This window comes from Bidens hawaiensis, unplaced genomic scaffold, assembly GCF_021521415.1.
Source record: "Bidens hawaiensis isolate Kalapana, Puna unplaced genomic scaffold, B.hawaiensis_p1.1 tig00012199_1, whole genome shotgun sequence".
Lineage (NCBI taxonomy): Eukaryota > Viridiplantae > Streptophyta > Magnoliopsida > Asterales > Asteraceae > Bidens > Bidens hawaiensis.
In genome coordinates this window covers 377,236-393,872 of record NW_027491985.1, presented here as the reverse complement: position 1 = coordinate 393,872, position 16,637 = coordinate 377,236, and the positions used below count along the sequence as shown (strand labels likewise).

Sequence of the window (16,637 nt, the reverse complement as noted above, 5' to 3'; positions counted from 1 at the left end):
CAGTTTTTACCTCCTGGTTATACCATCGTTCTGCATCAACAACTAGTCGGTGCCTCCATAGAGTTTTGCGAGCGACTATATCATTAGAAGGTCGTTACATCTAACAACCTAAAGGTGATATTGTCCCAAAAGAAATTCAAGAAAAAAAATAGAAGTTATCCTTTTTTAAGGATTGTATCGGTGCGATTGACGGAACTCATGTGCGTGTCAAAGTACCTAATAAGGATGCCCCTAGATATCGTGGTCGTAAGGGATACCCGATAATAAATGTACTGGCTGCTTATACATTTGATTTAAAATTTACATATGTGCTAACTGGATGGGAGGGTGCAACATTCGACTCTAGAATTAGACAGAATGCATTTAGTAGATATGATAAGTTAGTTATTCCTACGAGTAATTTCTTAAACCGGATTTAATTAATTGTGTAATTATTTATTTATAATACTACCTACAACTTGTTTATAGATAGATATTGTTTAGTAGACGCGGGTTTACCTCATACGAATACCCTAATGACACCATATAGAGGTGTTAGGTATCATTTGAAAGAGTACTCCACTCGTGCCCCTCAGAATGCAAAGGAGCTATTTAGCCTTCGTCATGCATCATTACGTAATGCAATTGAACGAGCATCCGGTGTCCTAAAAAAGAGTTTTCCTATCATTAGAAGTACATCAGAACCATTATACTATTGCGAGACACAGTCTGACATCTTTTTGTCATGTTGTATTTTAAACAACTTTTTACTTGAGGAAGACCGTGACAGAGATCTTGAAGATGAGGTCAAACAAGAGGTGTTACATGGACCACAAGAGGAAGAAGGTCATAATGCAAGAAATGTACATGACGGAAGTACCGAATATGAACAACTAAGGAACTCAATTGCGACTAACATGTGGACTAACTACATGATGTACCCAAACACTGAAATAGATATGTCAAAGTAGTTTTGGAAAAGTACTTTATAGTATTTCATATTTATTTTGAATTGATTGTTATGATTTCTGTTAATTGGTGATTTGGTTATATTTTAATTACTTGTGTGTGCATATAGTAATTCTATTTAGCATAAACAACCATTTACATATTTACATATGCGAAATTTTTTTATGTTATCATGTAGAAAGTCATAATGAGCAAACACGAAGCAACCGGTAAGAAGAAAACACTAAAGTGGACGGAAAATATGGATAACATTTTATACAAGCTATGATGACACAAAAGGATATGGCAATAGGGTTAATGGAAATTTTACCTCAAATGCATACGACAATATAGTTGAGGAGCTGAGCATTAAGTTTCAAATGAATGTATCAAAAAAAAAAAACATTTGAAAAACCAATTAAAAACGTTGAAAGAGCATTTTTCTAAATGGTACGATTTGTTTCGTTGAACATCGCTAAGTGGATTTTCATGGAACTCAACTACTCAATTAATTGAAGCAGAGGATGAAGTCTAGGATAAATTAATACAGGTAATCTATAATTTAACAGGTTTCTTCTAGTTATTTATGTGGCTTTTTGGTTGGGGCGTAATAGGTTATCAACTGAGCATGAAGAGTTCTTATGTATTTTCAATTTAAATAAGATGCGTATATTATCTTAAGAAAATAATAAAAACTAACAGTCTTTTTTTGCTATTTTATAAATGATAAATGGGTGAATTTGGCATTTATCCTTAACTTGGGTTCAAGCTTATCTTTCTTTCGGGTAGGTTGTTTTTTGGTTAGGTTATATCTAATGTTTTAAAAACTGGTTTTTTACTCGTACCGGATTTGACTAAAAAATGGTACAACCGGTTGAACCAGGTTATACCGGGAGGTTCAACCGGTTGAATATTTTACCTTACAATTTCCTATAAATACAATTTTAACTCCAAAAGTAACCCAAAAGTAAATGATTTTATAACAAAAAATAATCCAAATGTTGATCCACATTAAAAAAATAATACAAAAGCATTCAATTTAAAAAAAAACGGTGCTAAAGTTTACACATTTGAATATTAATTATTGGGTTAAAAATAATTTTGATAAAATATGGGCCGTAAATATAAAAAATTTCTGGGACATAAAACCGATTTGCCAGTAACAACCGGTATTTTTGAAAAAAAAACTGCTAGTACAATGTTCTAGCAAATCGGTCAAAAATACCGGACTCAAAATACCGGTCTGCTATGTGAAATCCGGTTTAACCTGTTCAACCGACCGGTTTGAACCAGTTATTAAAACACTGGTTATATCGGGTCTTCACTCACCTTGGGTCTGGTTTGGTGTTTGGGTGCGGTTAAAAAACCCACCCCTACTTTAATTATATGCATGAATATTTTGATTATCGTTTATAAAACTAATTATCTTGATTTTGTTAAATAGTCAAACCCTGAATCTGAATCATTGAAGACGAAGAAAGTCTTTAATGAAATGCTAGAACTTTTTGCGAAGGGCAGGGCATTCGGTGCATAAGCTGAAACTGCTAAAGAGAGAATAGCATGATTCCAAAAGAATGACAACATTAACTTAGAATTTTCCAGAAGTGGATGATTTCTGTGCTGCATATGATGTAATACTGGAAAGCCAATTTGATATTGACGATGATATTCAAGTGGTACATCCTACATCTTCTCTAGCTGAGCAATTATCAAGTGCGAAGAAATGCAAGACTAGAAAAAGGAAAGCTGAACAAGAAAATGAAGATTTAGCCTCTATGTTTATGAATAACATTGTTGTGTGGCTAATGCTATTTTTGAAGGAAATAAAATACTAGACAGAGTTTATCATCGAGAGTACACGGGAGAGGAAATTTAAAATGCATTGGAACTAATGGGTTTGGAATCCCATGAAATAAGGAGGGCTTTAAGGTACTTGGTGGCCAACCAAGAAGATGCACGGGCGCTACTTAGTTGTCCTCCTCAGATACGGTTGGGCTCGCTAAGAGATATGATGGATTCCGGTAACTAAACGAGTTTAGGATGCGTTTATTTAGTTGAAGTTTTTCTTTTTTCTTTTTAGTAACTTCGTACATTTATGACTATTTCTTTGTTGGGTATTTTACTATTTGGTTATGGATCTTGGGATTGCTTATGATTATGTTGAATTTTGTTAAGCAGTTATTCAAGTTCGGGTTTGTTTTGATCACTCAAGTTCGGGTCTGTTTTGATGCTAAATGACACTTGCAGCTTTATATTTTTGTCACATGTTATGATTGTAGCTACTTTGAGTTGTGTTTACAGAAAGAACTTGGTATAATTGTAGAAAACATATACAGGTCAAAATATTGCATCAGGGGTATTTTAGTAAAGTACCAAACTTTGATTAATTTACTGCATAAACACATTATGTTTAGCTTGTTTGTTTTAACGGGTCGTGCCTGCTCTTATATGGTAATTCAGGACAGATTTGTTTCAGTCGAAACGAGTCAAAATATTTTGAATTCGGGTTTTATTCACAGTCTTGTGAAGTGGACAAATAGCTACTGTTAACAGGTCATTTTCATGGCTGAAAAATGTGTCAAGTCAGTTACGGGTAATTGTCAAGTTTGGGCTTGTTTTGATTACTCAAGTTTGAGTCTATTTTGATGCTAAATCATACTTGCAGTATCACATGATGTGATTGCAACTAGTCTGAGTTGTGTTTACAGAAATAATGAGATCAATTTTCCGCATAAATATATTGTGTTTACTGTTTAGCTTACTTGTTTTAACGTGTCCCTGATCTGGTAATTCAGGAAATATTCTTTTCAGTCGAAATGTGTCAAACTGTTTTGAATTTGGGTTTTACTCACAGTTTTGTGAAGAGGACGAATAGCTACTGTTAACTGGTCATTTCGTGGCTGAAAACAGGCCAAGTCAGTTACGGGTTCAAAGTTCTGTGTTTTTTACCAGGGCATTTTTGGAACTTTGGCAGCTTAAAAAGGTGCAGTAGCTGCTGATCACATTCTTTACCATGGGTGTTATTGGTTGTTTAAATACCAAAGTTATTTCATGTATTCAAATGAGTCATGAACCCCTTATTATTTCTTCATAATTGTTTGCAAATTTCATTGTTTAGTGTGTTTTAGCTCTTGTTCTATTATGCATTGTTAATAATATGAGAATGACAATGTTATTTTTGTTTAGGCAATCAGATTTGTTTATAGTACCATGATTTTAATGTATATTTTTAGTTATGAGCAACACAGGTGTTTACAAAGAGAATTTGGTGTGATTGCATAAAGCATAACGGGCCAAAATATTGCACCAGTGGTATTCTAGTAAACTGCCAAAAATTGCTAATATTACCACATAAACATATTGTGTTTTAGCTTTTTTGTTTTAACGGGTTGTGTGTTACCGTGTCTTGTAATTCACGGCAGATTTTTTTAAGTCGAAACAAGTCAAACTGTTAGTATCCGCTGCTTCTTGCAGTGCTGGTTAGTATCCATCTTTCTATATATTGCTTACATGATGCCATAGGTTACAATGCTAAAGTATGTGTCACGTGTTTACTCGTTCCTGTAACACCGCGGCTTAAGCGGAAATGCCCGAGTGTGACGTACAGATTGCTCAAACACACGTGGCACTATTAAGTGACCATAATAACATTAATTCATTAAATAGCCAAATACACAAGTTCAATCAAGTAAACAATACGAGTTTAAATCAAAGATAAAAAATAATCAAAACAAATGTCTCGTTTATTAAATAACCTAGGTATTCTAAGTGGCTTCTAGTCCTTCATCCTCTAATCACGGTACCTGTAACATATGTATAAAATATGGTCAGCTATAAATATAGCTGGTGAGTTTCCACAGTTTAAATATGTACATAAAAACCATACAATTCATAGACATGTGGTAAACGAGCAAGTAAGTCCTTTCCAGTTGGTACAACCAACATACTTGGATAATCGCGCAAGTAAGGTCCTTTCCAATTGGTAACAACCAACGTACTTGGATAATGAGGCCCTTTTCCACTCGATACAAATGGACCGGAGTGCAAAGGGGGGCGTATGATCATACTTAATGAGGCTTCCCAATCGTGCAAGTAATACAAGTAACACACAAGTCCATATACGAATTGTAGTTTTGTAATAGAAGAAGTAATACTTGAATTTATAAGGATACATATGCTACCCCAAAACATTAAAACATTAAAAGGGGTGGTGAAAAACTCACCTTAGTAATCGACGTGAAAAAAGAAAATAAGAATAACTCGAAGGCGTCAAAGGAAACTGAAGCGGTCACTCCGTACGAACTATAAATAAGAATAAACACGACTTTTAATGACTATTCTAACAGAACTTTAAAGTTGGTTAAATGAATAGATTTAGAAGTTAGTTATTGTTTTATTACAAACTTTACGGCTCTTTGATTATTATATTAATATTTATGTTTTAATGGTAATTTGGTTATTAGTACGATTTAAGCACTTTAATGGCGAGAAAACAAAGTTTATATGTTCGAAAAGCTTGAACTATTAATTATAAGTCATAATTATCATTATTGCGTTAACGGAACGATATTTAGTAAATTAAAGTTTACTACGATTAACAAACGATTTTTAGTTACGGTTTACGAAAACGAGAAAACTTGGTTTTAAGTGTGAAATGGTGAGTTATAATTTATATTTAATTTACATAATTTTTATTTAAGTTAAAAAGGTTTTTATAAATTTATTTTGATTTTTAATTGATTAAAATGATTTATTAATTATTAATAAACTGGAAAAATGTTTAATAAAAAAAAATATGAGATTGACCCGGGTTTCGAACCCGAGTCTTGGTGGTATAAGTTCTGGGTATTATCCAACTACTCTGGTGACAATATTCGTTTATGGTATGGTTTTTAATACTTAAATATACCATTAGCTTTGAAATGGATTTTAATAATAATAATAATAACAATACAGGGTCCAACACAAAAAGAAAAGAAGCGCTTGACTCGGGTTTCGAACCCGGGTCTCATGTTTACAATGTTAACGATTTAACCAGTTGGACTAGGAAGCAATGCAATGAAGTTATGGAAACAGTTTACCTTAAATAGATGTTCAACTTCATCTTCTGCATCTTCAAGAACATAAACCCTAATTTATCAATTGGGGTTTCTGTTCCATGTTCGTTATAATTAGATTAGGGGTTTTGTTTATTGGTGTAACGACACTAACAAGCATATATTAATTACCTTATAAGGTTTTGTTTTGACCGAAACCCAGTTGCCGGAAAAGTAATAAGAAAACTCCGAATTACAGACAAATCGGTGTATTAGAGGGGGATTGAGAGGAATGAGCTAGTTGTTTATGAGTTTAGGCGTCTACTTATACTAGGTGGAGGAGCGTCTTCACATTAATTCGTTGATTTGATTATCCGGATTTTCCGGCGACCATTACGGACACGATTACGGGTTGATTAACGTGGTTAACGGGTTGGTTATGATGTATTAACGAGGAGAAACATTTTCTAATATTAAATTTTGGTTTAAAAAAAAGGTTTAGGGTGGCCGGCGGCCACTTCGGCGCCGGATTCCGGCGGCCGGAGGTTCACCGGAAAAACGTGACGGGAGGAGGGGAAGGGATAGGGTTGGGTTATTATAGTATTATAATTTAAATAGAATTTACAGTTTTAGTCCCTAAACTTTCAAGAACCTTTAAATGATAATATAAATATCTTCTAAGTTAAATAAAGTTTTCAAGTTTTACACTTCTAACCCTAAACTTAATAATCGAATTAAATAGTGTTCGGTTTTGGATTATTTATGCGTTTATTCGTACGTTAAGGCTCGGGAATTTATAAACAACTGAATATCAACGAACAATGAATAATGAACATTAAATGTCGAGAATCACTTTATTAATGATAAATAATAATGAATATACATCAAACGACCCAACAGGTCGGGTTTACAAATACGAATATGAATCGAAAATTGACGAATGTCACGGTTCCCTACAGATCATGTTTTAGATATATTAGACAATAATTGTGATTGATTTACCAATGTTGACAAGGTCACGTGAGCAAGTTCGTATAATTCAGCTTAATGGTACTGGGTACAAAAATAAATGGAGATGTTGCATTTGCATCATTAAATCAAATTACTATAATATGAACACAAATCAAATTTGAATTGGTACTTTTAAGTTTTATCTTTTTATTATGTTAATTTATAATTATTGATAAAATATGCAAAGATTGGTAGCTATTAGACCAAAGGTGATCGATCACTTGTGACCATAAGAGATGTGTTGCCTTTATGATAGTCAAACTTGAGTTGAAATATTGATTCGGATACAAAAGTAATATGAACACTTTTGAGTTATGGATCATGTTTGGAAACGTATGCACATAATGTTATGACATATATCCATTTTTTCTAATTTAACTTAAAGTGTATAATAGTAAAATTGTAGGTTTCTTTTCGTTCCTTCCAAACTCGAGAACACATAAAATGTTTAATTTCCTTTTTCTTTTCATTAAACTCGGGAACATGGAATAAAAAGATATCTTTTCATTTCTTTTCTCCCTTTGTTATCTTTCCTTTTTTTTCTCTTTAAGTGAACTCGGGAACATAGCGTAAATGTAGAGGTGGTAAGATGGGGCCGGAAACATTTGTTTTCTTTTTGCTTATTTGTGAACAAGTAATGCTTTGATTGTTATTACAATAAGCAGGGCCGGCCTTAGGTATGGTTGGGTGGTCGACGGCCACAGGCCCGACACCCCACCAGGCCCGAATTTTTTGTTTTTTTAAATTATATGTATATTTAGTGTTTAAACTTAATTACATAATCATTAGCTGGGTCTAATGGTAAAGGTGTACTACTATTAACCAAAAGGTTTTGGGTTCTAGTCTCATTTAAGACATATTTAATCTTATTTTTATACAAAAGTTTTTTGCATAACCTAAATTATAACCAAGTAAGCCTATATCAAAATTAAATTGAATAACCAAGTAAGCCTATATTTAGCGTCTGGGTTGAATCTTATATAAAAGGATTCAGGAGATTACACAAATTAAATATATACTTTGGCAACTTTATGCCCGTTTGACCCATTTGACTTATTCTCCGTTTAACATGAACATCTTGTATATGTATACTGCCACCTTTGGATAAAGGTAAACGAAATGCCTATTATATACATCTTTGGATAAAGGTAAAAGAAATGCCTATTATGCATACGCCTTCGAGCTCTCTCTTCTGTCATTAGTTTAGGTGTTTGAGCGATGGTAGCCTACGAACATGAACAATGTGCGCATTTCTATTAAGTTGTTAGTTTACTAATTCAAATTTTAAATTTCACTAAACCAAAGTCGAACTTTACCTTTGTGGTTGACCTGAGTGAAAATGAAGTTCGGTGCCTCAGTTGAGAAACCTTGCACGACCAAAGACAAGGGTTATCATGAGTTCATGACTGAACTATACACACATCTATCTACAATATTAAGGCAAGATTCATAAACCGATGTATATGCATCCTGCATGATCATATTCATTTTAATATATATGTGGAGGTAGGGTCTTAGATTCCCGAGATGACCCTGTACTTATTATATTACGTATTATATTTTTTATATCATTCAACCCGACCCAAGGTTGAATCCATGTCTCTTCAATATATAAAAAGCTTTTGAAATAATAAATATATACTCCCATAAGATTTTTATAACACAAATCTTGTGGTTCTTAGATGGACATTTATTTGAATTAGACGTCAGGTTACCTAAAGAGTTCTCGTGTGAGCCGTTACCCCGGAATCCTCATAGCAATGGTGATCAACACCTTCCACAACTGTTGGCAAGTGAATTGATCTTCTTAATTGGCCAATGGCCAGATGACTCGCGCGAGTTTCATGAATGTTGTATGTGTACGTGCATTTACTTGTGCTTGTATTTGTACATGTACATGGACTTGATTTACATAAATAAGTATGTAGGCTTGAACTTAGCTCAGAAGGTTTCAATATCAACAAGGAGACTATGATATTTCATATCCGAACCATCTGGATGCCAAAAATCAATATCTTATGCTCAGGGTGTTGATTAACCGGAATGCACCTGAATAAATAGTAGATTTATTTATGGTATTAACCAGCGCACCCAAAACTATATTACAGAAAAATTAAGGTAAATAAAGAGGTAGCTAATTATTTTATTATTCTATGGACATTTTATATTATAATATTATTTTACGTCTTAACGGTTGTATCGCCCGGAAATTTTTGTTAATCGGCATAGACATTTATAAAAGTTTGCATATTTGGTGGGCTTTGATCTTTCAAGTGAAAGGCCTCGTGGTACGTTTTTAAAGTCCAATTATTAAGCTTTAGGGACAAGTTATTCAAATTGCAAGTGGGAGGACATGAATTGTATTTTCCCCAAAGATATTATACTTGGCCGCTTCTTTTTTTTGTCTTGCGATCGGCAAACTCAAACAGCCCCATCTCCGATTTTTTCATTATTTAAGCCATTCTCATGCTATATTCATCTACTTCCAGGTCAAAACTGGAGGCTGTCCAATTAAGTTATTTCCAGAGCTGCATTATCAAGGTTTCTTGTTCTAATAACTCCCTAGGCTTTGAGTTTGAGTGATTACTTAGCGGTTCTCTAGCTCGTCGATAGTTGTGTGATCCGTGTTAGGTGAGTTTCATGATGCCTTTTTTAATATTTTTATGTTTTGGGCTAGCATGCACACCTTACTACGATTTTACTCGTTTAAACTATTTAGACGATATTGCATAGACTTTATTATAATTGTATATTTTGAAATCATATGTTATTTATTGTCTATGCTTGAGTATGTTATTTAGTTGATTGTTTGACTAAATTGAATGTATGTGTGGCCACTGAGGTGAATGCTTTTGTTAAGCCGTGATCGGGTAAAATAGAGGATAAAATTCCTTATACCCCTATTGTGGGTTAAGGTGGGAAGTTCCCTAATAGTTTTATCTGTCCTTGGGGCAAAAGGATTACTTGAGTCCATTACTTCGTATTTAGTGACTTGGGGTGAGGAGTCCCGTGTTGCGTGCTTGACTGAGGAAAAATGTTACTTTTACCTTATTATTTTTATATTTATTGATTTAAATTGATTTCTAAATGTTATTTACAAAAAGATGAACTCACTCAGCCTAAGCTGACTTTTTGTGTATGTTTGATTGATTTTCAAGTTGAGGAGTCAGGAATTACTGCTTGACGTGCTCGAGGCTACCCGAATGGTTGAAGGCATATCTAGTCGAATAAATTTAATAAAACAAACAGCCTTTTCTTTTATTGCATGAACTTATTTAAGAATTGGAACCTCCAACCTCTCCTACCGAAGTTCGTTCATTTCTTGGTCTTGCGGGTTATTATCGTCGCTTTATACTTACTTTTTCCATGATCGCTTTGCCCCTAACCGCTTTAACTCACAAGGAAAAACCTTATGAGTTGGGGCCAAAGCAAGATGAAGACTTTCAAACTTTTAAACGTATGCTTTGTGATGCACCGATCCTTGCTATCCTCGAGGGCTATGAAGATTTTATTGTCTGTTGCGATGCTTCTAATCAAGGCCTCGGTTGTATCCTTATGCAACGAGGTAAAGTTATCGCTTACGCTTCACGACAACTTAAGATTCATGAAAGGAATTATACGACGCACGATCTCGAAGTCGGTGTTGTCGTATTCGCGTTGAAAATTTGGATACATTACCTCTATGGCACCAAATGTGTGGTATTCACCGACCACAAGTGTAACATCTCTAAAAATTTGGTCCAAATTTGACAAATTATTAAAGATGAAGGACCAAAAATATTCTCAAGACAAGTAATTGGAAAAATGAGATAAGAAAATAAAAAGCATATCGTATTAAGGAAATAAGAAATCTCATTCCACATGGAAAGAAGAAAGAAAGTGGAAGTATTCCACATGGGTATAAATAGGAAAGAAAACTTTCATCCCAAATTGGAAAATTATAAAACTTGGAAGCTCTTTATAAGAAACAAAGTTTTCATTGTAATATTCTTATGTGGCTAACTACTCTCAATAGTCCTAGAGAAGGGAGCAAAGCACCCGACGCCCACGCACACGGGTAATGGGCGCAAAGTGGCGCTTTGATGGCGCATTTGCACTTCGCACACCCGCATTGCCGCAAGCGGCTTGAGAGTCGCATTAATATTTATGAACGATGGAAGTTAGATCAAGATGTGACGATCTGCAAAATTCCAGGGACTAAAAACGAAAAATTTGAATTTTTATTCCTTCAAGTGACGCGTGACGTGAGGTCGAAGACTCACTCAAAAATAAACCAAATACTACTAAATAGATAGCGGTAAGTGGGTATCGAACACGAGGAGTTTGTGGAAAATGTGTTAATAAGCAGCTTAACGATTAAACTAAAATAAATGTAAATGACGAAAAAGTAATTTCCAAGTTGGTTTTGATTTGATTTTATAAACTAAATTAAACTAAACGAAAGTTGTAAACGAATAACTAAGCAAGCATTTCCCTCGGGGTTCAGGTTATTACTCAACACTCTTGTTAATATTCAATGGATAAACCATAATATCTCGGTTTTGTGTACATGCAATTGTTTGTGATTAATCAAGAACTAAGTACTTGGATTCCTAGAATGCGAGGTTGTTACTCAACAATCAATCAATACGATTATCCCTAATTTCTTCCACTAAATCTAGGTTGTCAACGACACCAAGAACGCATGGTTCAAAACTAGATATAAGCAATAAAGACAAGCTACAAACAATCGCATAAACATCATGACTACACTAACATAACATTTAGATAATCAATCCAAGTTCAAGAACAATAAACAAAAGTGTTTTGCGATTAACCTTACATCCCGAGGAATACCATAGAACTAGCCACTCATGGCTCGAGAGATCATTCTTGCATCAAGTATCTTGTTGTTAGCAATCCCAAACATAAACAAAGGAGTATAAACACCCAAAATATGATTATTCTCTTCCAAAATCACCTCCAAGCCGTCCCAAGTAAAAAGGTATGTGAAAAGACACCCAAAAACGGCCTAAAATGTGGCACAAACTCAACAGTCACATGTCGGACCGTGGGCCACGGTCCAGTTACGGTGCCCGGAATGCCTCAGTACTGATTTTGGTGCCTGTTTGACCATGGCCCACGGTCAACACTGTGGACCACGGTGGAGCTCTTCCTCAATTTCTTGTTTTCTTCATATCTTTCTCGTTTCAACTTCGTTTTCTTCGTCGTTTTCGCCCACGTTCTCGTAATTTCATCCTCTACCTCCTCACACCTGTAAACATATGAGTAACCATAGTCAACTAATTCCATGAAATTAAGTTGGTTAAGCAAATACATTTGTATCTTTTAACTCGCTTAACAGCTTCCCTACGAGTTACTCGTCATATTCCCACACTTAACCGTTGATTTCCTCCAAGCAACACTTCAAACCACAATTGCTTTCAAAACTCAACCACCAAACAAACCACAAACCCGGCTCAGTCAAGGTCCCCAATCATACCATATTCCCTCATTATTAGAGGTTTGCATTAGTATCACTTAGTATTATATTTAAACTTAGAATTCTAATCAAACCTAACATGATTTCGGTTTTTACCCACACATAACACACCTTCACACATTAACTCTCTTCTTGGTGATCATTCACATGTATTCAATCATAACCAATTCTCCTCGAATACACTTGTACTACCGTCAAATCTCCACCTATATAAATGCTTTGACACAAATGCAAATCAAGAGAACTTAAAACAGGTTATAACGGGGCTAAGTGTAAGGGTATGGATTGGGAATATTGAAAGTGGCTCAGGCAATCCGATCCGGCTTATTACATCAAAACTAAGTAAACAATAAAATAAACAACTATAATCATTACTAACTTGCATCCCAACACTCACTACACCATACTTCGAACATTGACTCTCAAATTTTTCTTTCTTTTCTCTTTTTTCTTTTCTCTTTTTTTTTTCTTTCTTTTTTTTTATTGATTAGTACTATAACAATTACAAATACAAAGAATTACCTACTAAGCCAGATCGTCTCGCAAATTAACATCAGGGTTGATCAAATAAAATGAATAGGTCCTATAAAGTTTTCTAAGGGAACCAACCCCCCGCCCCTCGCATTGCCCACGCTCATATGTGTAATGTATGAGGCCCAACCCCCAAAACTCACACTCACGCTCCTTCAGACGAGGCTGTAACCTAACTGCCTCTATCACTTTTGCACTTATGCCAAGCTAAGGTCTCGAAATGCGTTTATAGCACAAGTTCTAACGGAGAATAACCGTTCTCTCACCAATCTTCACGTTCTCAATATAAAAGTGTATCCAGACATGTTATGTAGGTTATTGTACCGAAAGCATGCTAACCTTGAATAGAATACTACACAGCCTCGTTTTTAAAACAACTAAGAAAACTTGAATTTAAGGGAATTGTGACCATGAAAAGGGACCAAAACTTTACCCCGCCATCTTACCACTTTTCAGTTTTCTTTCAATTTTTTAATTTTTTTTTTAATTTTTGAAAACGAAAAATTCCCCCATCCCCACACTTGGGATACATTTTCCCCAATGTATGGGTTTGAGAAAATAAAACAACGACAACTAATTTAAAACTCCACTTCCATTCATGAAAAACCCGTGTTGTCCCAAACATAGTGTCGAAGAGAAATCCATAAGAATTTCCCCACACTTGGTTTTTGCTAAAATGGTAACTTAAAATACCATTAATAACAAACAAACTTTTTGAAACTTTATGAGCAAAATAAAAATATACAAAATGTACAATTACCACTTTTTTGAAACTTTTATGACATTCAAGGTGGGTGGCTGGCCCACTCCCGTGCAGCCTTCTCGTTATAAGCACGCTCTTTTTCAAGCAACTGTTGCCAGTCTTCCGGCAAACCAGGGTCGGGCCCGAACATCCTCATCCTCCACCCTGGATCATTTAGGTTAGGTGGATGTCTCACTTTCGTCTTCCTTGGTCGACCACCTTTTTCTGCCACCTTCTCACTCTATTGATGCTCAATTTCTTTCTTCTCAACTGACCCGTCAATCACAAAACACTTCATTTTCGTGTGATCATTGCTTAAGGATACACAATTGTTAACAAAATCCGCCTTCAGGCTTTCCTTGTCAACAACAGGGTCAGTAGTATTTTCAAATAATAATAACCATTTATCACGATTCCCACATTTAATTCCCAGTGTCCCCTTAGCACAATCAATTACTGCAAGTGAAGTGGCGAGGAAGAGTCTACCCAATATGACTGTGGGTTGCGTATTAGTTACATTTTTAGCATAATCAAGTACTAAAAAGTCAACTGGGTAACAAAAGTTCTCCACATGTACCATCACTTTATATATCATGCCTCGGGGAATGTATAGTTTTGATTCGCTAAAACCATGGTGGTGTTTACTTTTTGTAGCTGAACAAACTCATACTGATCATATAAACTACCGGGCATGATACTAACACAAGCTCCAAGATCTAGCAGTGCCCGATCAGTTTTAAATTCACCAATTTGGATTGATAAAAGGGGCACTCCTGGGTCTTGAAGTTTACTCGGGATAATATTATTATCAACCCTCTCATCCCTTATTTTGGTTAATTTGTCATTTAAACATTTATCACAACAATTTTCACAAAAAGATTTTTCATTCGGTTGTAATTCAGAGTTATTTTGGAAAATTGTTTCATAATTACCCACATTTTCAATCTCATCACCAATATCTTCCACCACCCCCCTCAACAAACTGTGGTGTTGGATCAACTTGAACACTAGAAATTCTAAAATTAGGTAAAAGTCTTACCGCATTGATATGCACATTGTTCCCCATATTTAGGCTCGAGCTGATTTTCTTCAAATTCTCAACATCGGTTACAAGTTGACCCATTTGAGTGGTCAACGATTGAATGGCTTTGTCACGGACTTCATCCTTTTGCATTCAGGCTTCATCAAGTTGATTCCTTTTCTGCATGTCTTGTCGCATCAACTTCAACATGTCCATCACTTCATTCCCACTTGAGGAACTTTGACCCGAAGACCCGCTTTGACCACCACCCGTTCCTTTAAATTGACTTTGACTTCCTTGATTATTCCCACCTTGAGCATTCCCTTGATTAAAATATTGTTGACGAGAAAAGTTAGGGTTGAATTGAGTCGATTGGTTGCTATATCAAAAATTTGGGTGATTTCTCAACCCGGGGTGGTAAGTGTTTGAATTCATGTTGTAGTTTTGACCACCTCCTTGACCTTGAATTGCATTTACATCTTTAACTTGCCCTTCCACGCCTGGACACATATCACTTGCATGTCCCAACCCGTTACAACTCGTGCACACATCATACACTTGATTAGAAACTTGAAGTTCTTCATTTTTAACCGCATGCACTAGTGGTCTTGTAATAGCCGGTCTTGCTCTTCTTGCGGTTTGAGCCTTCCTTTTCGATGTGACCGACATTTGCTCCAAGAATGCCCAATCATCTTGTTCATAATTGGTACCGAATGTACCATTCGTGATTGACATTAAGTCTCGCTCATCTTCCATACTCAACCCCTCATGAAAGGCATTCAACAATTCCCAAAGAGCAATACCGTGGTGAGGACAATTCTTGATCATTATGTTGAATTGCTCAAAGGCTTCATGAAACATCTCACCCGATTGTTGTTAGAAGCTTCTCAAACTTCATCTTGCATCATTTGTCTTTTGGGCCATGTAAAACTCTTCCAAAAACCTTTGTTGCATCTCGGCCCAAGTGTAAATCAATGCAGAAGGCAATGTGTAGAACCATCTCTTTGCCTTATCTTCTAACGAAAATTGGAATAAAACCAATTTAACCTCATCCGGTGAAAAACCTTGACCCCTGATCGTGTTGCAAATCGAATCATATGCCTCCAAATGGAAATAAGGTTCTTCGGTTGGTAAACCCTTATATTTCGGTAAACTTTGGAGCACATTGGTTCTAACCTTAAATGTTCTTCCATTTTGATTTTGAGGGATAACCACCGGAGACGGGTTGTTTGTGATGATCGGTAGAAAGTGAGCTTCAATTCCCCTAGCCATCTCTCTTACATGCCTTCACGTAACCCCAAATGGTACTCTCGGTTGGCCTATTTGTCTATACACGGGCCTTGGCGGTGGATATTGTTGGAATTGAGGTTGAGGTATTGATTGTTGATACTGAGGTTGTGGAGGAACTTGTTGCAATGGTGCTTGATTGACATGTGGTCCACCCCGCATTTGTTGTTACGGAACATAACCAAATTGACCTTGCACCCGAAAATGATTTCCATCTTCCCCACTTGAATATCCCTCTTCATACTCTTCAGACCCTTCGTTATTATCGCCATAACATGGCCCACCAAACGACTGCGGGCCTGACCTAAGACCCGGAGAGATATGGACTATGGGTGGGTCTTGTGGTAATGTGTATAGCTGATTATAAGGTGGGTTTTGTTGAGATTGGAAAGGTGATGGTTGTTGTGAGTTTGATGATTGTCCTTGAACAGGCATGAAGTTGTTTAAAGGTGGAAGGTTAGATGGTGGTTGAAAGCTGAACACGGTTGAGGTAGGCTCACTTGTAGGACTTGTAGTGGCAACGGTTTCATTGGGAGGAAGATTTTCTGGATTGATGGGTGGTGGCATAGGTGGTACAAATTGACCCGAAGCCATGTTTGT

At 35.7% G+C, this 16,637-nt stretch overlaps 2 protein-coding genes across 2 annotated transcripts; one reads left to right on the top strand and one right to left on the bottom strand.

Moving 5' to 3' along the window:
• The first annotated feature begins 515 nt into the window (after positions 1–515).
• Positions 516–950, top strand: LOC143540337 (uncharacterized). Its single transcript, XM_077033430.1, has one exon. The coding sequence runs from the start codon at positions 516–518 to the stop codon at positions 948–950; it is 435 nt and encodes a 144-aa protein (XP_076889545.1).
• A 14,694-nt stretch (positions 951–15,644) lies between these two features.
• LOC143540336 (uncharacterized) lies at positions 15,645–16,022 on the bottom strand. The gene has a single exon (XM_077033429.1). It carries the CDS (start codon positions 16,020–16,022, stop codon positions 15,645–15,647), a length of 378 nt encoding a protein of 125 aa, XP_076889544.1.
• Between the last annotated feature and the right edge of the window lie 615 nt (positions 16,023–16,637).

Coding starts and splice junctions, on each gene's coding strand:
- LOC143540336 (XM_077033429.1), bottom strand. CDS start 16,022: ATGGCTAGGGGAATTGAAGCTCACTTTCTACCGATCATCACAAACAAC.
- LOC143540337 (XM_077033430.1), top strand. CDS start 516: ATGACACCATATAGAGGTGTTAGGTATCATTTGAAAGAGTACTCCACT.